Genomic DNA, 23,476 nt, shown 5'->3' with positions numbered 1-23,476 from the left:
TTTAAACCAGATTGGCATCCAGTGATTTTTGAACACTTGATTGTAGTGTAGATGCAACATGAACTTACTAGATGAGATACCAGACTCTCTCTGCATGGTCCAAGCCAAATATCAGCTTTTCAGGCACCTCCAGCAGTTGAAGTTCTTCCCTGGTGCTTCTTTCCAGGACCAGCTCCAATCCTGGGAAAACTACCTCCAGCAAGGCAGTGTGAACCTAGGTCTGAGACCCAACCCATTCACTTTAGGTTTGGTTTTCATCCCCTTTATTTGACCGTGAAATCATTCTCATAGTCACCTCTTTTACCCACGTACTTCTGCAACCAATCAGGCCAAATAAATAACAATAAATGGGAAGGCATTCAGAAATAACAGTGGGAAAACATGGGTTAAGTACTACACTCTATCGGTGTAAAGTGCTCTCTGGTGTACACTAAGAGGCTGTTATTGATGTCTTATATAAAAATGGATGTATGATGTGCTGTGTTTGGCAGCAGCCACGAGTCAATCACCACTGCTGAAACTCTCGTAAAATAGCAACATCTCATCTATAAGGAAAAATCTGAAACCCAATACGTCCATAAGATTAAAAATCATTTCCAAGTCTGAGTAACTCAGTGCAGCATCTACTTCTATTCTTCATGTGCGTATTGTCCAGTGACTGCTTTGTGGTCTGATGAATGGTCCAATTATTCGGTTCAAGCGAGGACTGTTGAGGGATCTCGGGGGAGACATTTCGATCAGCAGCACTTGTAGGTACAGACTAAAATTGTGACTGCCTCATCAGTTCTCAAGAAGAGGATCATGGAATTTTTTATCCTTCCATCCAAGAGACGAGAATCTTCTCAACTCCTCTAAAGTCCTCTTGAATGTGTCCTCGAGTGGCCGGCAATGGGCATTTAATGAAAAATGACTGATGGTGATGAGAGGCGGTTGACTAAAACCAAAAGTCTGTCAGAGGAAATCCAATAAAATGATTTTGATTCTAATGAACCATGGAATAAAAGAGACCTAAACTCAAACCAGAAAAATCTGTATTTTTTTTTAAAGATGTTTTATCCACTTACCTTAGCTTTGTTTCTGGTTGGGATGCAGTGTTTGGTTTACAGTCTTTAACATTTCCATAATCCTCTTGCTTGCAAAATTTTGGCCTGAGAGTAGACACAGCCAACTGGCCCTTTTGCAGTAGGCCCTGATTGCATGCTGGTTGATTTTTAGCTCCCACCTGTGCCCACTATGCCTCTCTCTAAGGACTCATTCATACATGCACCCTTCTGAAAAGGAATCATTTTTCAGAGGTGTTTGAAAAGCAGTGAGGAGGCGATACGTTGCCTCCTTACTGCCTGTTCTAACCTTCAAAATGCCAAGCCACCGCCTGAAGGGTGGTTGCAGCACTGCCCCAGGCAATCAAATGGGTTGCATTTGGTGGCAGTACTGCCCATTAAATGCAACATGCTGTTTAATTTGTGTCCCAAAGCATTATGGCTACAGCATGTGTACAGCCCCGAAGGCCTGCATCTACCTGTTCAGATGAGCAGTCCGGGGCAGTAAAACAATGACTCTACCACCTACTTCTACCGCCTCTTGGCCAGACGTTCAAACAAGCCCTAGGATTTGAACAGAGAGAAAGGAACTTCTAAGGGTGACATTGGTGACATCACTACACAAGGGATGTCAGATGGTTCTATTGTCTGTCTGTCTGTCTGTCACATGATCCACGGGTCACCAGTAAACCCACGGAACGGGATGTTGCTTGTATTATAATCATACAGGATTTACATAGGGCCAACAGTTTGTTCAGCACTTTACAAAAAAAAGGGAGGCAGTACAGTTACAATACAATTCCAGACAAGAGATGTAGGAGTGCCCAGGCCCGTGAGAGCTAGCAATCTAAAAGCAGTGGTGGCTTCAGGGAATTTTTAATCTGAGGAGTTGGAAGGTGGGGATGACAGTAAGTGGAGGTTTTCCAATTACCCAAATTGGGTTGAACAGACCTTCTACCTCCTTTTTACAAAAACTTCTCTTTACCATAGCTTTCCATATAGTATTTACCACAAGCAGTAATGTTTACTCATAGATGCTCAGCAGTTCTTGCTTTTTTGAACTACTGTCCCCTATTTCACAATTTAAGTCTGTCAATTGGTTTTGGCTGAAAACAATATATGCCAATGGTGGCTTATTTTTATAAATGATGTCTGTTACTGTACTCAGCAGTGATACATGCTCCATTCCCAGACACACATAGGTGATTAAGGGGAGTACAAATGTAATATGAAGTATGACTATAAAGATAAAAATGTAAAAAAATATAAAATATTTTCAGCTAAACTGTAAAAGAAGAACCTCAGTCTACACATACTTAACATCATGTTTAGTGGGTCCACATTTGAATTAGATAATACAGTCTGCAATGATTACCATGCTTCTGAACTAGCCAAGAAATCTTTCTATAAAATAAATACCTATTGACAGAAAATGATATTGACCTTTTATCATATTTAAGAAACAGGGGTCCTTTTTTTGTTACAACGGAATCTCCTTTCAGAAATAATGCCAAAGGTCTAATCCTGGTCCGCCGCAGTTTCCTTCTACAGTCACATTAGATTTGAATTGAGCCTGCAATTCTCCAGAATTCATTGGCTTAGCCATTAGTCCAACCCCGCTCTTCCTATAATTATACTACAGCTGTATATACAGGAATCTTAGAGAAGAGAGAGAATATTCTCTTAGCTCTCAGAGTGACTCATGTCTTTCTCATCTGCTAATAATGTTTCTATCCCCATCTCTTTTGTCTGCTTTTAGATATTGATGAATGCACTCTGAAGAATGAGACGGTGTGCTCTCACATCTGTATCAATACCCCGGGAAGTTATAGGTGCGACTGTCATGAAGGCTACTCCCTGGAGGAGGATGGGAAAACCTGCATCAAGGGGAATCAAGGTATGGATATAGGCATCTTGCTTAAAGTGTTACTAAACCCAGAAGCCTGCATTCACTATATCTGGTCCTCCACAGTACACAGAACATGGAAATTTAGTAAATATAAACTGCTAAAAACCTTTTCTCATAAGCAGTATATAGCTGTCTTGTGACTTCTATCAGTGTCTGGTTAAAGCTTGTAGGAGGAGTTTTCATATATCCCCAGATTGTCCTATGAGGCTACAGGACCCATGACCCTCTGTTTGGACAGTGCTGATTGGACCTGAGCAGATCACATTTACCCTTCCAAGAAAAATAAAAACTTTCTAGCAATATATACCAAACTGAGCATGTCTAGCTTGCAGGTCTGGCTTATCTTCAAATTTCATTTTTTTTGCCCACTGGTTTTATATAGCTTTTGGGGTCTCCAATGTTAAAATCACTCTATTGAAGATCCTGCACCTCCACTCTGCATTTGCATAAACTATCACGTCCTCGTGTAAAAATCCAAGTAACGTTTGAACCGTAATTCTGCGTCTACCCACCTTTTCTCACCACCACTGCGGTTGATTTACTAAAACCATATAGGCTGTTCACTTTGCAAGGGAATTTGCCTCAGAGCTTAGTGAATGTGGTGAAGTTTTACTTTACAAAGGATACCCAGCCACGAGCAAGGAGAAACAAAAATATTTTTTGCTTGCATGCATATGATTAAGAGCATTATCTCATTCACTATGGGGCAAATTTCATTGCAACGTGAAATTTCCCTTGCACAGTAAATAGCCTATTTGCCTTTGGTAAACAAACCCCAATGACTCAAATTTTGACAGCAGCTGAAATTTCTTCTTTTTGGAGACTTCACTGTCATATACCCTGTTTCCCTGAGAATAAGCCCTACCCTGAAAATAAGACCTAGCGTGATTTTCAGGGATGGCTGCAATATAAGCCCTACCCTGAAAATAAGTCCTAGTAAAATCCTTGATCTCAGCCCCTCCCTCTGCATTATTCGGAGAGGGAAAGTAGAGCTCTGGAGAATCACGTGAGTACCCAGCGGCGCTGTAAGTAAGGTATTTTCCACAATAACGTTACAAAAGGAGACACACTGCACATTATATAATCTTTTTACAAAATCGATTACATATTTTTACAATGACTTTATCCAAGGTTTATTTTTGGGATTACAGAATGTCATAATGCTGACTCCTGAGCTGACAGGGAGAGAGGGGGAGAGAACTATTTTTTAAAATTTTATTATTTTATTACAGCTTTTTTAGAACATAAAGAGGGCTAAATGATACAACACAAGCACTGTTCTGTCTACCATGCTTTAAAGGATCAGGATATTTATTTATTTGAGGGTTACAATCCCTTTAAGATCCTTTTTTTACATACCGTAAATAAATAAGACATCCCCTGAAAATAAGCCCTAGTGTGTTTTTTTGTAGCCAAAATTAATATAAGACCCAATCTTATTTTTGGGGAAACACGGGTAGTTGCTGACTATATATTCTAATATGCTGATCACTCGATAGTGCAGAAATCTCTTTCACAAGGGTCAGCTTAAGCTGGGTACAGGATAGTCTATTGCTTTCATTTATTACCAGTTCCAGGCCCGTGACCTTTCACAGCCCAGTAACAATTCACTCAAGAATGATTTTTTTTTTGTCCAGTATTGCCAGAAAGCTTCATAGATTTTAGTTTATTTTAAATTTATTTTAGCGAATCTTAAGTTTTAAACTTTTTTTATTAAAAGCCTTCCAAGTAATTTTAGTTAAAAATCTAGTTTTAATAATGAATAACGATCTAAGATATAAAACATTAAAATACATTTTTTAAGTGGCTTGCAACAAAATTAACATTGATAATGTAAGTGATTGTGAAAATAATGTTCAAAAATTTGTCATTTGTTGACAAATATCACCAAAGTGTACTTAAAAAGAAAAGCTCATCTCTCCCCGCAAAATGACTTTAACGGTGAATCATAGAAACCCCAGCTGACAAGAACCAAAAGAAAAGCGTAGCATTTTTTAAAATGTATTTAACTTAAACGAGAACAACAGATAACAAGTGTAAACTCACATCAGCGCTGCCACTCACCATGAGACAGTAGCATAGACCAACAGCATCAATGTACACAGGCTCTGTCCTACGCATTTCGCCCAATAAGACCAGGTCTGCAAGGTCCATGCAGCCCCATGGACAGGTGGATATAAATGGTCTCATGTCCATTACATACACCTACCTCCATGGCTGTCCAGGTCTGGTTTTTGTGGACTTTAAAGAGACAGATTGGAGGTAGCTTGATGTAAACAGACAGTGGAGACCTTCCCATGTCCACCGGACACAGACTGAGCAGGCACGGATGTAAAAAAACTGACATCTGTCCCATTCAGCAAAGGATCTCCTCATGGGGACCCTGCTGATTCCACTCTTACAGAATATTGATTAAAAACATTGGTTATAAATTTAGTAATAAATTGATTTCAGCCTTTTACCAGGAGATAAACATTTCAGTACACAGATATGTTTGCTAGTCCTTTATTATAATATAAAGGATTAGATAATCCTTGTTCAAACAAAGCAAAATAAAAGTTGGAATACTCTTTAATGAAAGATACAGAGTTTCCTTGGACAATTTAGGGTTCGGAGTTCACCTATCAGAATCTGAAACTAGCTCAGGTCTGGAACATTTCCAATTGCACGTACTTGCAGAAAAAAGCAATGCTAATCTTATTTTGTTTGCCTGGAACCGTTTTAGAAATTAAGATGAATATTTGCCCAAGTATTTAATGGCTTGCGTTTTCTAGAACAGATCAAACACAGCTCTGTAGGTTGCACTCACAACATTTTGGAGATATTGTATGCATTCCATATTTTGTTTTTAATTTATTACCTGATACACAGCAAAGTAGGTTAAGGCAATAATAATTATTGATACAAATTTAAATTGCAAACACATTTGCACTGTGCAGGACAAAGAATGGAGAGAGCTCTAACAACATCTATCAAATGAATAACTTCAATACTCTTCCCTGTTTCATGTAATTCCCTGACGTAATACTACATTGTGACGTTAGGAAAAAAATATCTGATATGGATATTTCTTGGCTTAAAGTGAACCTTTCTCCAAGCATGTAAAATTAGTAGTATGTTTATAATGTGCTCCGTTTAATATGCATGTTTGCTTTTCCAAAAATGTACAGGCTAAGCAGACTGAATATGTAAATTTAGACTTTTTGCTTGCCTGGCTGCTGATTTATTCAAAAAGCAAGGACATACTGTATGACGGTCACAGGAAGGACAGAAGTGTCTTTGCTGGGCCTTCTGTGATTGACAGCCTGGCTTCACTTTCTCTATGCTAGGCAAGTATCATGTACCTGGTGAAGGTTGAGCTGGAGAGGGGGCGTCTTTTGCATCTCTTGTCCAATACCCCAAGTAGTGATGGCAGGAGGTGTGAGAACCCAGAGTGGCATGAGGGCCAGTGTAGCAGGCTTCGCCAGCTCTTGTTTGCAGGATGCAGATGACCGTAGATCACCAGACAGTAGCTAGGAACGTAAACATGGTGACATTTGATCAGCAGACAGAAGCGTAGTCAGGAAACAAGCCAGAAGATCATCAATAGTCTGGCAGGGAGGTACAGGAACATTACAGAGAGACAGAGTCAGGATACAAGCTAAGTTCAGTACACAACTCGGCAGTGAGGGCCACAAAAAAAGGACAGGAGCAGAGTCAGAGCACAAGCCGAGGTAACAACAGGCAGGCAGAGATTAGGAGGTACCGTAGGTCTGGAGCAAGCCTGGTCATGCACGGGTAGGAAAATATAGCAGGTTAGGTTGTAGGTAAAGGAGAAACTAGCTGCAGATCACTCAGCAATCTGTTCATGTCTTAGTCCAGTTTAAAGGTGTGGCCAGGTGTGCGCATGCATATGTGCGTGCCTACGTTTTGTATAAACCCTAATATTTATGCACATGCATGCCAATGCCCGTTTTGCAGTAAGGCTCAGAATTATGAGCATGCAATCGTCTTCTAGTTCCAATACATCAGGGATGCTCAACCAGTGGCCCTTAAAGTCCTCTGATGTGGGTCTTCGCCTCAAACTGAATAAAGGAGTTTTGGTGTGCTTTCAGAAAGTGTACCACACCCGCAAGATATAATAGAAGTCTATGGCAAAGCGCAGCCAACCCGGGTAAGCAGGTAAACTGCAGTGCATCAGTGTAAAAGCAGCCTTAAAGGAGACTCAGGACACTACAAACTTGTTTACATTTGAAGTTAATGGGACAGTAAAAACCCCAAAGTTGAAGTGTGTTATTACCACATCCCCCAGCCGCTGTTGTAGCGTCACGGGGTGCAATGGCAAATCAGCCCATGCTCCAGGGGTCACATTCTGTTATATACTCGTATGGGGGGGGGGCTGGCATATACAGGAAATGATCCTCTCCATTTTCCTCCTGCAACCGCTGAAAGTCTGCTTCTCCTCCTCTCCCTCTCGCTGGCATTCAGCAGCTGCAGGAGGAAAATGTTCATTATGCTATTCCAAATAAATAATTCAAAATTTGAAACAATTCATTGTGGCCCACAACCAGTTACCCAATAATTTAAGTGGCCCTCACTCTTCCAAAGGTTGAGCACCCCTGCAATACCTACTGGACTTGTCTTACTGCAAGAAACAAGATGGGGCAATGACTGGGTTTTTGGGGACAAACTAAAAAAGAGTTTTTATTAAAGATTATGAATCTGAGAGTTTTTCTTAAAAATCTGAATCATTTTTATTCAGCAAAAATGCATTTGGCTGCTCAATCGTTGCTCAAAATTTTGAGCTTGGTTTGCTTGTATTTTAAGTAATGCTGTCTTGACTTTCTAAATAGTGAACTGCTTGCAGCACTGAAAAGCATGCATTTAGAAGTAACTGCACATACTTATAGATATCTTTCAGAACCGACCCCACAACCTGGACTGCACAGATATATCAATAGCAACTGTGGCACCGAAGTTGGAATTCTAGCCAACCACTTCCACCTTTCATCATTTGTTCACAAGGCAGCACATTACCACGGAAGGACCAGTATTAAATTTAGGATTCAGGAAGGGTTGTGCCAGAGCAGAGAGCTTCAAGCTGAGGTCTGTGCTGTGCTGAGCTCCTTGAGGCTCCCAAGGTTCTGTAACGGATGTCTCAAGGTACATACAAGGACCTCAAGGTGAATGCCTTTCACTTCTGCCAGCAGGCTACAAGTTTAAAGGTCAGCACAGGTTCACTTTAAAGAGAAACTGAACTCTAGAATCTGTGCCCAAAACAAGACAGGCATAGGGCTAATGACTAGTCACCTGTACTGATCTCCTTGTAGCTTATCTTTTTCTTCTTACTGATTTTCCATGCCATGATTTGCAACGTGCCTCCCTGTGGAGGCGGCCATCTTGGTTTAGGCAGAACTTTGCTTCCTCCTTTCAGAGCCTCCAGAAAGAACAGTCCAGTAGTGACTTCACTAAACCTCACTCCAAATCTTATTAAATTAGCAATCAGAGGCAGCAGTGCCCTAATATCCCACTGCAGATATATAGTGATTAGACTGTATGCACATGGGTGTCTAAATACACTTACAGTGCCTTGAAAAAGTATTCAAGGCCCTTGAAATTTTCCACATTTTGTCATTTTACAACAAAAAATGTAACTTCTAAATGATTTAGGTCTGGACTTTGACTGGGCCATTCTAACACATAAATATGCTTTTGATCTAAACCATTCCATTGTAACTCTGGCTGTATGTTAAGGGTCGTTGCCCTGCTGGAAGGTGAATCTTTGCCCCAATCTCAAGACTTTTGCAGACTCTAACAGGTTTTCTTCTAAGATTGCCCTGTATTAAAGAAAAGCATCCTCACAACATGATGCTGCCACCACCATGTTTCATGGTAGGGATGGTTTGTTCAGGGTGATGTGCAGTGTTAGTTTTCCGCCACACATAGCATTTTGCTTTTAGGCCAAAATGTTTACATTTGGTCTCATCTGACCAGAGCACCTTCTTCCACTTGTTTGCTGTGTCCCCCCCATGGCTTCTCACAAACTGCAAACGGGATTTCTTATGGCTTTCTTTCACCAATGTCTTTCTTCTTGCCACTCTTCCATAAAGAGCAGATTTGTGGAGTGCATGACTAATAGTTGTCCTGTGGACAGATTCTCCCACCTGAGCTGTAGATCTCTGCAGCTCCTCCAGAGTTACCATGGGCCTCTTGGCTGCTTCTCTGATTAATGCTCTGCTTGCCTGGCCTGTCAGTTTAGGTGGAAGGCCAGGTCTTGGTAGGTTTGCAGTTGTGCCATACTCTTTCCGTTTTCGGATGATGGATTGAACAGTGCTCCGTTCAAAGCTTGGGATATTGTTTTATAACCTAACCCTGCTTTAAACTTCTCCAAAACGTTATCCCTGACCTGTCTGGTGTGTTCCTTGGCTTTCATGATGCTGTTGTACACTAAGGTCCTCTAAAAAAACCTCTGGGGGCTTCACAGAACAGCTGTTTTTTATACTGAGATTAAATTACGCACAGGTGGACTCTATTTACTAATTAGGTGACTTCTGAAGGCAATTGGTTCCACTAGATTTTAGTTAGGGGTATCAGAGTAAAGGTGGCTGAATACAAATGCATGCCACACTTTTCAGATATTTATTTGTAAAAAATGTTGTCTACTTCACAATTATGTGCCACTTTGTGTTGGTCTATCACATAAAATCCCAATAAAATATATTTATGTTTTTCGTTGTAATATGACAAATTGTGAAAAATTTCAAGGGGTATGAATACTTTTTCAGGGCACTGTATCAATTTTTTTTTAAAATAAATTACAGACAAGAGGTTCAGTGTTAAGGTACAGCTTAGGCAGAATTAAAATTTAATATAATTTTCCCTATAACATATCCGATCTTCAAAGTTCAGTTGCACTTTAAAGTAGAGTTCATAAGGCTTAGCACCACCACCATTACCATTTATGCTGCCATAGACATAAGTACTATATCCGTGGCAGTGTTAGCAGTTGACGTTTATTTTTTTTTTTTTTTGCACCACCGGGGGCTTCCTAGTAAAAGCAATCCAGGAGGCTATAAAGCTGTCTGATGACTTCCACTTGCTCAGAAACATGCTGCAACACCCCCACCCCCACTGATCTCCCCTGGGAAGAACAACACTGCAAGTACTCATCTCTGAATGATTCCGGGCTCAGATCTGTCAATCCCTGGCTGCTATGACCAAGGATGAAGCTAATCAAGCACAGCCTGTACTCTATTGGCTTCAAAATAGTGCAAGGGTGATATTAGGGGTCTGATAGACCCTTGATGGCTACCTAAGGAGAATCTGTCACATGCGCTATGTTATCACATAGAAAGCTTATTAGCATCCCTGCAATAGAAATAAATATAAGTTTAAAAAAAGTTTTAATAATTAAAGTATAATAAAAAAATTAAAAAAACATTCTAAAAACCTCCTTGCCACAACACACACACACACTTAAATTATTTTGAGTGTATTTTATACTGAAAATATACATTTGATAAATAGTAGTACAACGTGACACAAACAATCACAGCTGCTAACACAAAATATCGAATGTACTTGAAAAACACCAGTGAGCCTTTCTCTCTACCTGTCACAGTTTGAACCCATTAGTGGTGATCGGGAGGAGATCATGGCCTTAAACCCCTCACTTTCCAATCCCGCGGGGGCTTCACCGACTTACATCTATGCTCATGTCTTGCATTTGTTGGTCATGTTTTTGTACCCACATATAACCTTTGTTATGTACAAACTTTTTTGGATGCTATTGTATGCATCCCTGTTATATCTGTTATTTGTTTGTAAAACAATAAAATATTTTGAACAAAAAAAAAAAAAAACACCAGTGAGAGTTAAGGGTAATTCATCGAGTGAAATGTATTGGCTTATAGTTATACAGTACATGTTGATGGGGAAATCCTTGAGGTATAAAGCTCACCATATACACGTTACAATTTCATACAATCAAGCATCTTTAGAATTATCAAAACTATCTAATATGAGGACCAACCAAAACAATTTAACAAATTTGTTTCCAGTCAGTTTTATACCGTCATATTTTGGAATAAAATAAATGGAATAAAATCAGCGCAATTAAATATTCAAAAACACAAATGAACTTCTGCTGGCTACATGCATTCCGTGCTTACACCTCACACGAATAAACCAAAAAAACATAAATAATGCTGCGCCAAAAAGTGAAATATGTGACTCCGTACCTGTGTTACCAATTATAATAATTATGTAGAGAATAAATTTAAAAAATCAAAAATTGATCACGTGAAAACCTCATAAAAAGAGAATTATGATAAATTCAAATAATAATTCATATGGCAGTGTCCTCCTTCAAGTGTAGGCCATCAGATGTGAATGATAAATCAATAATAAATACTGAATAAGAAAGTCCCAAATGATTCATAAAGCAGTGTCCTCCTTTAAGTGTAAACAACCACAAGTGGATAATAAATCAATAATAATCATATTAATAATAACTATTTGATACAATCAATCATCTTTAGAATTACCAAAACTATCTAATATGAGGACCAACCAAAACAATTCAACACATTTGTTTCCAGTCAGTTTTATCCCTTCATATTTTGGAATAATTCCATGTTCAGTTAATCATGTTTTTTTTTTTGTTTTTTTGTTTTTTTTTTTTGTTTTTTTTTTTATTGTTACTGCAAAGGGCTTATAAAAAAAACACATGGAAAAGAGAAAAAATAAAATAAAAGATAATTAAATAGAGCTTAGAAATAAAAACAAACATATATATATATATATATATATATATATAGGTGTGCCCACTTTTCCCACTTCTTACTGTGCCGCCCCCAGCACTGCAGGCTTCCTTGTTGTAAAAAAAAAATAGAAATAATAATAATAATAATTAAACGTAATAAATAATTTAAAAAAATGTAAAATAAAATATTTTTAAACATTTTAACATTTAAAAAAAAATATAAACAGTTTTTTTTTTTTTTTAAATGTAAAAAACAATTAGAACCTGTAAAAATGGGCTAATTCACACAGGTTCTAAAAATATATAACAAAACACAGGACAAACAAAGACAAAACAGACAAAAAGACAAAGACAGTTGGGACTTTAAATGAGGCGGTGCCTGCCCAGGGCTAGCCGCCTCCATCCCTGTTCATTGTATAAGGGGGGAAGGGGAATATGAAGGATAAAATGGGGGATAAAAAGGATATTGCAGGGTATCGGCACGTTGGTAGAATGTATATAATGTGGTATAAATTATATATAAAATAAAAGTACATGACATAGCATCAATGTAAAATAGTTTATAGAAAAGCCGATGCCCTGTATAGGTATTAATGAGGTAAAACGGGAAAGGGGGGGACAAAAGCGGGACTTTAAATGAGGTGTGCGGAGTCGGTGGTCACAATAAAGAATGCAATTTTATAAAGATAAAGGTTTTAATGTATATCATGAGGAAATAGCATATATGGCATAAACACATTGATACAGGTGACATCAACAATACATGTGTGAAATGGCACAATCCCAATGTAATAAAAGGCATCGTAGATACCAAATAATAACTCAAGAAATACACAATGAGAAAAATAGATCATTGATAAAAACATTAAAACAGGTAACATGTTAATATTGGTAAGGAGTGCATCCATATTAGACTCGACGCGTTTCGTGGATACATTCCACTCGTCAGGAGCCAAGTGCACCCCAAATCATAATTTCAAGGGAAGGTCATTTCATACAAGATGTTGTAGATGGATGCTCCCAAGGGGTCAGAGAAGTCTGTTCCGGGAGCTGTAGGAGCCCAGACTGGGGACAAAGGCACACCACACAGGCATTCTACGATGTCATGAAGGTGACAAAAGTGTTTGGGAGATGATATCAAGATGTTGATCTCCAAGGATATCTATGGGTAAGGATGTTCGATTAATATAAAGAAAATTTTTTTCACTGTGACTACAGTGACGGGTAGGGAGTAATCAAGTTGATATAAAGGGTAAATCTAGAGGTAAGTATAAATACCTAGATGAATTAAATTCAATTAATCGAGGGAGATAAGCTGGATCATCTGAAAAACTTCAGGAATGCTGAAAAAGGAGAAAACTAATTGGTAAAAATATATAAAAAAATATGAGAGTGTATATATGTATATTGGAGAATATACGTAAAAGGCCACACCCAGCAATGACATTGAGTGAATAATGGTGACTGAATAAAGTGAGGTGCGAATTGTGAAAGCAAAAGTGAAAGGGTGAATAAAGGTGAAAAATAAGGGGGGGAAAAAAGGGGGGGGGGGAGGTGCTTCAGTGTTGGGTAACAATCAAAAGAAAAATAGGAAAGCCATGGGAGTGAAAATTAAGGAATAGGGTGCAAAAGTGTCCAAACCACCAAGGGCAGTGATAGAGAATGTGAAAGGGTAAAGGTGCTCAGAGCAGCATCAAGGGGCAAATGAGGTGACAACAGGGAATGCCAGGAGGAATACCTAACGTCCGCAGCGATGGGGCTCCTAGCGTCACGTCCGCGCTCAAAAGTGGAGGAGGCGCTGTCATGTCCAGGATCAAAGCGCCGTCCCGGATCCGGACAAACGCCACCTCCCTAAATATGAGCGCGAGAGTGGAATCACATGGCGGCGCGAGGACGCTGTCAATAGACGTCACACGCACAGCATGGATGACGTGGCGCCGAGGCGCGACGGGAAGCCGCCCATACCCCCGCGCCCAATCAACGGATGGGCAGAAGGGGGGAGAAGGGAGGCCGCCGAAGCGCCTCGCAGCTCCCGGAAGTAAACGACAGACCATGGGATATATACAACCTAGTAATAGCAATCTATAGAATACAAACAAGTTACTACCCATGACAAAAGGGACATACTCGAAATAAATATGTATAAATGGATATTGCCAAGATAGTAGCAAGCCCAAAACAAAAGGGGGGAAGGGGGCCTGCATATGGACCAACCGTGAACCAACCGCACACCTCCATCCCTATGCATATTCAAAAAATATATAACAAAACACAGGACAAACAAAGACAAAACAGACAAAAAGACAAAGACAGTTGGGACTTTAAATGAGGCGGTGCCTGCCCAGGGCTAGCCGCCTCCATCCCTGTTCATTGTATAAGGGGGGAAGGGGAATATGAAGGATAAAATGGGGGATAAAAAGGATATTGCAGGGGATCGGCACGTTGGTAGAATGTATATAATGTGGTATAAATTATATATAAAATAAAAGTACATGACATAGCATCAATGTAAAATAGTTTATAGAAAAGCCGATGCCCTGTATAGGTATTAATGAGGTAAAACGGGAAAGGGGGGGACAAAAGCGGGACTTTAAATGAGGTGTGCGGAGTCGGTGGTCACAATAAAGAATGCAATTTTATAAAGATAAAGGTTTTAATGTATATCATGAGGAAATAGCATATATGGCATAAACACATTGATACAGGTGACATCAACAATACATGTGTGAAATGGCACAATCCCAATGTAATAAAAGGCATCGTAGATACCAAATAATAACTCAAGAAATACACAATGAGAAAAATAGATCATTGATAAAAACATTAAAACAGGTAACATGTTAATATTGGTAAGGAGTGCATCCATATTAGACTCGACGCGTTTCGTGGATACATTCCACTCGTCAGGAGCCAAGTGCACCCCAAATCATAATTTCAAGGGAAGGTCATTTCATACAAGATGTTGTAGATGGATGCTCCCAAGGGGTCAGAGAAGTCTGTTCCGGGAGCTGTAGGAGCCCAGACTGGGGACAAAGGCACACCACACAGGCATTCTACGATGTCATGAAGGTGACAAAAGTGTTTGGGAGATGATATCAAGATGTTGATCTCCAAGGATATCTATGGGTAAGGATGTTCGATTAATATAAAGAAAATTTTTTTCACTGTGACTACAGTGACGGGTAGGGAGTAATCAAGTTGATATAAAGGGTAAATCTAGAGGTAAGTATAAATACCTAGATGAATTAAATTCAATTAATCGAGGGAGATAAGCTGGATCATCTGAAAAACTTCAGGAATGCTGAAAAAGGAGAAAACTAATTGGTAAAAATATATAAAAAAATATGAGAGTGTATATATGTATATTGGAGAATATACGTAAAAGGCCACACCCAGCAATGACATTGAGTGAATAATGGTGACTGAATAAAGTGAGGTGCGAATTGTGAAAGCAAAGGTGAAAGGGTGAATAAAGGTGAAAAATAAGGGGGGGAAAAAAGGGGGGGGGGGAGGTGCTTCAGTGTTGGGTAACAATCAAAAGAAAAATAGGAAAGCCATGGGAGTGAAAATTAAGGAATAGGGTGCAAAAGTGTCCAAACCACCAAGGGCAGTGATAGAGAATGTGAAAGGGTAAAGGTGCTCAGAGCAGCATCAAGGGGCAAATGAGGTGACAACAGGGAATGCCAGGAGGAATACCTAACGTCCGCAGCGATGGGGCTCCTAGCGTCACGTCCGCGCTCAAAAGTGGAGGAGGCGCTGTCATGTCCAGGATCAAAGCGCCGTCCCGGATCCGGACAAACGCCACCTCCCTAAATATGAGCGCGAGAGTGGAATCACATGGCGGCGCGAGGACGCTGTCAATAGACGTCACACGCACAGCATGGATGACGTGGCGCCGAGGCGCGACGGGAAGCCGCCCATACCCCCGCGCCCAATCAACGGATGGGCAGAAGGGGGGAGAAGGGAGGCCGCCGAAGCGCCTCGCAGCTCCCGGAAGTAAACGACAGACCATGGGATATATACAACCTAGTAATAGCAATCTATAGAATACAAACAAGTTACTACCCATGACAAAAGGGACATACTCGAAATAAATATGTATAAATGGATATTGCCAAGATAGTAGCAAGCCCAAAACAAAAGGGGGGAAGGGGGCCTGCATATGGACCAACCGTGAACCAACCGCACACCTCCATCCCTATGCATATTCAAAAAATATATAACAAAACACAGGTTCTGTTTGTGTTCGCTAATAATGATTTTAGTATATTTGTGTGAAAATATTGTCTTGATAAATTTGGGGGGGAGGTGCCAGGTAGGCTGTACAGGGCCCCGTGTTTTCTAACAGCAGCCCTGTATACAGCAAACAAAAACCTGACAGTAATTCAATCAGAACGTAATTATTTCTTATTCTATCCAAAACTAAAAAAAGAGAAAAAAAAATATACATACACTTTATTTCTATTATAACTGCACATTTATTGACCAGTGGGGAAATACAAGGGTGTTCCGAGCCTTTTTTGTAGGTCTCTATGACTGTGCCTTTACATATTTTTATTTTTCCGGACCTTTTCTGTAGGTCTCAATGACTGTGCCTTTACATATTTATTATTTTGCCGAGCCTTTTTTGTAGGTCTCTATGACTGTTCCTTTACATATTTATTATTTTGCCGAGCCTTTTCTGTAGGTCTCCATGACTGTGCCTTTACATATTTATTATTTTGCCGAGCCTTTTTTGTAGGTCTCTATGACTGTGCCTTTACATAGTTATTATTTTGCTGAGCCTTTTTGTAGGTCTTTATGACTGTGCCTCTACATATTTATTATTTTGCCAAGCCTTTTCTGTAGGTCTCCATGACTGTGCCTTTACATATTTATTATTTTGCCGAGCCTTTTTTTGTAGGTCTCCTTGACTGTGCCTTTACATATTTATTATTTTGCTGAGCCTTTATGTAGGTCTTCATGACTGTGCCTCTACATATTTATTATTTTGCCAAGCCTTTTCTGTAGGTCTCCATGACTGTGCCTTTACATATTTATTATTTTGCCGAGCCTTTTTTTGTAGGTCTCCTTGACTGTGCCTTTACATATTTATTATTTAGCTGAGCCTTTTTGTAGGTCTCCATGACTGTGCCTTTACATATTTATTATTTTTACGGGCCTTTTTTGTAGGTCTCTATGACTGTGCCTCTACATATTTATTATTTTGCCGAGCCTTTTCTGTTGGTCTAAATGACTGTGCCTTTACATATTTATTATTTTGCCGAGCCTTTTTTTCTAGGTCTCCTTGACTGTGCCTTTACATATTTATTATTTTGCTGAGCCTTTTTGTAGGTCTTCATGACTGTGCCTCTACATATTTATTATTTTGCCAAGCCTTTTTTGTAGGTCTCTATGACTGTGCCTTTATTTATTTATTATTTTGCCGAGCCTTTTTTGTAGGTCTCTATGACTGTGCCTTTACATAGTTATTATTTTGCTGAGCCTTTTTGTAGGTCTTTATGACTGTGCCTCTACATATTTATTATTTTGCCAAGCCTTTTCTGTAGGTCTCCATGACTGTGCCTTTACATATTTATTATTTTGCCGAGCCTTTTTTTGTAGGTCTCCTTGACTGTGCCTTTACATATTTATTATTTTGCTGAGCCTTTATGTAGGTCTTCATGACTGTGCCTCTACATATTTATTATTTTGCCAAGCCTTTTCTGTAGGTCTCCATGACTGTGCCTTTACATATTTATTATTTTGCCGAGCCTTTTTTTGTAGGTCTCCTTGACTGTGCCTTTACATATTTATTATTTTGCTGAGCCTTTTTGTAGGTCTCCATGACTGTGCCTTTACATATTTATTATTTTTACGGGCCTTTTTTGTAGGTCTCTATGACTGTGCCTCTACATATTTATTATTTTGCCGAGCCTTTTCTGTTGGTCTAAATGACTGTGCCTTTACATATTTATTATTTTGCCGAGCCTTTTTTGTAGGTCTCCTTGACTGTGCCTCTACATATTTATTATTTTGCCAAGCCTTTTTTGTAGGTCTCTATGACTGTGCCTTTATTTATTTATTATTTTGCCGAGCCTTTTTTGTAGGTCTTCATGACTGTGCCTTTACATACCTATTATTTTGAGGAGCCTTTTTTGTAGGTCTCCATGATTTTACCTTTACATATTTATTATTTTGCCGAGCCTTTTCTGTAGGTCTCTATGACTGTGCCTTTACATATTTATTATTTTGCCGAGCCTTTTTTTGTAGGTCTCCTTGACTGTGCCTTTACATATTTATTATTTTGCCGAGCCTTTTTTGTAGGTCTCTATGACTGTTCCTTTACATATTTATTATTTTGCCGAGCCTTTTCTGTAGGTCTCCATGACTGTGCCTTTACATATTTATTATTTTGCCGAGCCTTTTTTGTAGGTCTCTATGACTGTGCCTTTACATAGTTATTATTTTGCTGAGCCTTTTTGTAGGTCTTTATGACTGTGCCTCTACATATTTATTATTTTGCCAAGCCTTTTCTGTAGGTCTCCATGACTGTGCCTTTACATATTTATTATTTTGCCGAGCCTTTTTTTGTAGGTCTCCTTGACTGTGCCTTTACATATTTATTATTTTGCTGAGCCTTTATGTAGGTCTTCATGACTGTGCCTCTACATATTTATTATTTTGCCAAGCCTTTTCTGTAGGTCTCCATGACTGTGCCTTTACATATTTATTATTTTGCCGAGCCTTTTTTTGTAGGTCTCCTTGACTGTGCCTTTACATATTTATTATTTAGCTGAGCCTTTTTGTAGGTCTCCATGACTGTGCCTTTACATATTTATTATTTTTACGGGCCTTTTTTGTAGGTCTCTATGACTGTGCCTCTACATATTTATTATTTTGCCGAGCCTTTTCTGTTGGTCTAAATGACTGTGCCTTTACATATTTATTATTTTGCCGAGCCTTTTTTTGTAGGTCTCCTTGACTGTGCCTTTACATATTTATTATTTTGCTGAGCCTTTTTGTAGGTCTTCATGACTGTGCCTCTACATATTTATTATTTTGCCAAGCCTTTTTTGTAGGTCTCTATGACTGTGCCTTTATTTATTTATTATTTTGCCGAGCCTTTTTTGTAGGTCTCTATGACTGTGCCTTTACATAGTTATTATTTTGCTGAGCCTTTTTGTAGGTCTTTATGACTGTGCCTCTACATATTTATTATTTTGCCAAGCCTTTTCTGTAGGTCTCCATGACTGTGCCTTTACATATTTATTATTTTGCCGAGCCTTTTTTTGTAGGTCTCCTTGACTGTGCCTTTACATATTTATTATTTTGCTGAGCCTTTATGTAGGTCTTCATGACTGTGCCTCTACATATTTATTATTTTGCCAAGCCTTTTCTGTAGGTCTCCATGACTGTGCCTTTACATATTTATTATTTTGCCGAGCCTTTTTTTGTAGGTCTCCTTGACTGTGCCTTTACATATTTATTATTTTGCTGAGCCTTTTTGTAGGTCTCCATGACTGTGCCTTTACATATTTATTATTTTTACGGGCCTTTTTTGTAGGTCTCTATGACTGTGCCTCTACATATTTATTATTTTGCCGAGCCTTTTCTGTTGGTCTAAATGACTGTGCCTTTACATATTTATTATTTTGCCGAGCCTTTTTTGTAGGTCTCCTTGACTGTGCCTCTACATATTTATTATTTTGCCAAGCCTTTTTTGTAGGTCTCTATGACTGTGCCTTTATTTATTTATTATTTTGCCGAGCCTTTTTTGTAGGTCTTCATGACTGTGCCTTTACATACCTATTATTTTGAGGAGCCTTTTTTGTAGGTCTCCATGATTTTACCTTTACATATTTATTATTTTGCCGAGCCTTTTCTGTAGGTCTCTATGACTGTGCCTTTACATATTTATTATTTTGCCGAGCCTTTTTTTGTAGGTCTCCTTGACTGTGCCTTTACATATTTATTATTTTGCCGAGCCTTTTTTGTAGGTCTCTATGACTGTTCCTTTACATATTTATTATTTTGCCGAGCCTTTTCTGTAGGTCTCCATGACTGTGCCTTTACATATTTATTATTTTGCCGAGCCTTTTTTGTAGGTCTCTATGACTGTGCCTTTACATAGTTATTATTTTGCTGAGCCTTTTTGTAGGTCTTTATGACTGTGCCTCTACATATTTATTATTTTGCCAAGCCTTTTCTGTAGGTCTCCATGACTGTGCCTTTACATATTTATTATTTTGCCGAGCCTTTTTTTGTAGGTCTCCTTGACTGTGCCTTTACATATTTATTATTTTGCTGAGCCTTTATGTAGGTCTTCATGACTGTGCCTCTACATATTTATTATTTTGCCAAGCCTTTTCTGTAGGTCTCCATGACTGTGCCTTTACATATTTATTATTTTGCCGAGCCTTTTTTTGTAGGTCTCCTTGACTGTGCCTTTACATATTTATTATTTAGCTGAGCCTTTTTGTAGGTCTCCATGACTGTGCCTTTACATATTTATTATTTTTACGGGCCTTTTTTGTAGGTCTCTATGACTGTGCCTCTACATATTTATTATTTTGCCAAGCCTTTTCTGTTGGTCTAAATGACTGTGCCTTTACATATTTATTATTTTGCCGAGCCTTTTTTTGTAGGTCTCCTTGACTGTGCCTTTACATATTTATTATTTTGCTGAGCCTTTTTGTAGGTCTTCATGACTGTGCCTCTACATATTTATTATTTTGCCAAACCTTTTTTGTAGGTCTCTATGACTGTGCCTTTATTTATTTATTATTTTGCCGAGCCTTTTTTGTAGGTCTCTATGACTGTGCCTTTACATAGTTATTATTTTGCTGAGCCTTTTTGTAGGTCTTTATGACTGTGCCTCTACATATTTATTATTTTGCCAAGCCTTTTCTGTAGGTCTCCATGACTGTGCCTTTACATATTTATTATTTTGCCGAGCCTTTTTTTGTAGGTCTCCTTGACTGTGCCTTTACATATTTATTATTTTGCTGAGCCTTTATGTAGGTCTTCATGACTGTGCCTCTACATATTTATTATTTTGCCAAGCCTTTTCTGTAGGTCTCCATGACTGCCTTTACATATTTATTATTTTGCCGAGCCTTTTTTTGTAGGTCTCCTTGACTGTGCCTTTACATATTTATTATTTTGCTGAGCCTTTTTGTAGGTCTCCATGACTGTGCCTTTACATATTTATTATTTTTACGGGCCTTTTTTGTAGGTCTCTATGACTGTGCCTCTACATATTTATTATTTTGCCGAGCCTTTTCTGTTGGTCTAAATGACTGTGCCTTTACATATTTATTATTTTGCCGAGCCTTTTTTGTAGGTCTCCTTGACTGTGCCTCTACATATTTATTATTTTGCCAAGCCTTTTTTGTAGGTCTCTATGACTGTGCCTTTATTTATTTATTATTTTGCCGAGCCTTTTTTGTAGGTCTTCATGACTGTGCCTTTACATACCTATTATTTTGAGGAGCCTTTTTTGTAGGTCTCCATGATTTTACCTTTACATATTTATTATTTTGCCGAGCCTTTTCTGTAGGTCTCTATGACTGTGCCTTTACATATTTATTATTTTGCCGAGCCTTTTCTGTAGGTCTCTATGACTGTGCCTTTACATATTTATTATTTTGCCGAGCCTTTTTTGTAGGTCTCTGTGACTGTGCCTTTACATATTTATTATTTTCATGGCATGCTGTCTGCAGGTATTTTATTAAGACTTATGATTTCCTACAGTCCTTAAAAAAAAAAAAAACGATCCTGCCAAAACCGAACGGTAAATCCCCCTTTATGGTTTCGTCAAGCCTTCTATAAAGCAAAATATTTTCTGAATTGCAAATGCAATAACAGTTACTTGTCAGCACAGTGTTCTCACATCCACATGGTAAGTAATGAGTTTACTTTCTTCTAACAAACATTGTTTTACTTTGCAGAATTTGAGAAATCCAACAATGTGTTGAAACCGGGAATCTGTTCAGACACATGCAAGGAATTTCACCAAATAAAACAGACTGTCTTACAGCTCAAGCAGAAGGTATACAGCCCCCTCCATGTATATTATTCAGATACGCTGAAACAAACAAATATAGGCAAGATATGAAACACTTAAACATTGCATATTTTGGGGGATTGATTTCTTTCATGCTTAGGATCACATCAAGGAATTGTTGAATCTGCACCAAACATTTCCTCGCTCAGTCTATAAACATTTTTTATTCCATAAATATACATTGTTTTTCAACTTGGATCTTTATAGAAATGTTTTATTTGTTCAAGGGAGGGGAAGGCGTTACATACATACTGTAAATAGCCCCAAAATTAGAGTCTCTAATTTAATCCAGGTAAGAGAATTTCTTGGCAGAATCAACGTGGCTCAGTAGTTTTGATACAACGTTTTCAGTTAATGAAAGGAAGTATGCTATCCGGTTTATCTTTGTAAACATATAACATGGGACTAATTTACAACTTTTATAAGTGCAAAAATTGAATGCTGTATTTCTTTAGTTACACTATAGAGCCAAAAGTATTGGGACGCCTGCCTTTACACGCGCATGAACTTTAATGACATCCCAGTCTTAGTCCGTAGGGTTCAATACTGAGTTGGCCCACCCTTTGCAGATATAACAGCTTCAACTCTTCTGGGAAGGCTGTCCACAAGGTTTAGGAGTGTGTCTATAGGAATGTTTGACCATTCTTTCAAAAGCCCATTTGTGGATGAGAAGGCCTGGCTGGCAGTCTCTGCTCTAATTCATCCCAAAAGTGTTCTATTGGGTTGAGGTCAAGTTCCTCCACTCCAAACTCGCTCATCCACGTCTTTATGGACCTTGCTTTGTGCACTGCTGCAAATCATGTGGTGGATGGGGGATTATTGTGTGGGGTTCTTTTTTAGGGGTTGGGCTTGGCCCCTTAGTTCCAGTGAAGGGAACTCTTAAGGTGTCATCATACCAAGAAGTTTTGGACAATTTCATGCTCTCAAGTTGGTGGAACCAGTTTCAGTTGGCCCTTCGTGTTCCAACATGACTGCGCACTGGTCAAAAACAAAAGTTCTTTAGACTAGTTTATCTTCTGAACAAAAGTTCTATTGGCAGTTTGGAGATGGCCTCTTCCTGTTCCAACATTAATGCACACCAGTGCACAAAGCAAGGTCAATAAAGTCATGGATGAGCGAGTTTGTGGTGGAGGAACTTGACTGGCCTGCACAGAGTCCTGACCTCAACCCGATAGAACACCTTTGGGATGAACTACAGTGGAGACTGCAAGCCAGGCCTTCTTGCTCAACATCAGTGCCTGACCTCACAAATGCGCTTCTGGAAGAATAGTCAAACATTCCCATAGACACACTTCTAAACCTTGTGGACAGCCTTCCCAGAAGAGTTGAAGCTGTTATAGCTGCAAAAGGGGGGCCAACCCAATATTGAACCCTACGGACTAAGACTGGGATGTCATTAACCTTCCTAGCGGTATTCCCGAGTGTGGCTCGGGGTTAAATTTCAGTGCCAAAAGCGGTAACCCCGAGCCACACTTGGGGTACCGCTAGGAAGATCGCTGGATCCCGGTAGAGGGGTTACTTACCTTGTCACCGGGATCCAGCGATGTATCCCGGTGGTGTGCGGCGGCGGATCTTCCTCCCGATGCTCTGTGTGGCCCGACTTCCGTCTCCTGCGATGTGACGTTCGCAGGGGGGGGTGGAACCGGCGGCAAATTCAAATGTAAAACACACCAAACACACTGATACAATGCAAAATAAAATAAATTCACATTAGTTTGCCCCCCAGTGCCCTTTCC

General features: G+C 39.2%; 1 protein-coding gene across 1 annotated transcript in view; it reads left to right on the top strand.

Moving 5' to 3' along the window:
* CCBE1 (collagen and calcium binding EGF domains 1) overlaps positions 1-23,476 on the top strand; it is a 572,626-nt gene that overhangs the window by 514,635 nt on the left and 34,515 nt on the right. Inside the window, exons 5-6 of the mRNA XM_082251853.1 lie at positions 2,800-2,937; positions 21,625-21,725. Coding sequence (XP_082107979.1) covers positions 2,800-2,937; positions 21,625-21,725 — 239 coding nt within the window. The remainder of the gene's footprint in view (positions 1-2,799; positions 2,938-21,624; positions 21,726-23,476) is intronic.

This window comes from Pelophylax lessonae (assembly GCF_965119305.1).
Source record: "Pelophylax lessonae genome assembly, chromosome: 1".
NCBI lineage: Eukaryota > Metazoa > Chordata > Amphibia > Anura > Ranidae > Pelophylax > Pelophylax lessonae.
Note: the sequence above shows the minus strand (reverse complement) of the source record. Positions and strands in the feature narration are given on the sequence as shown.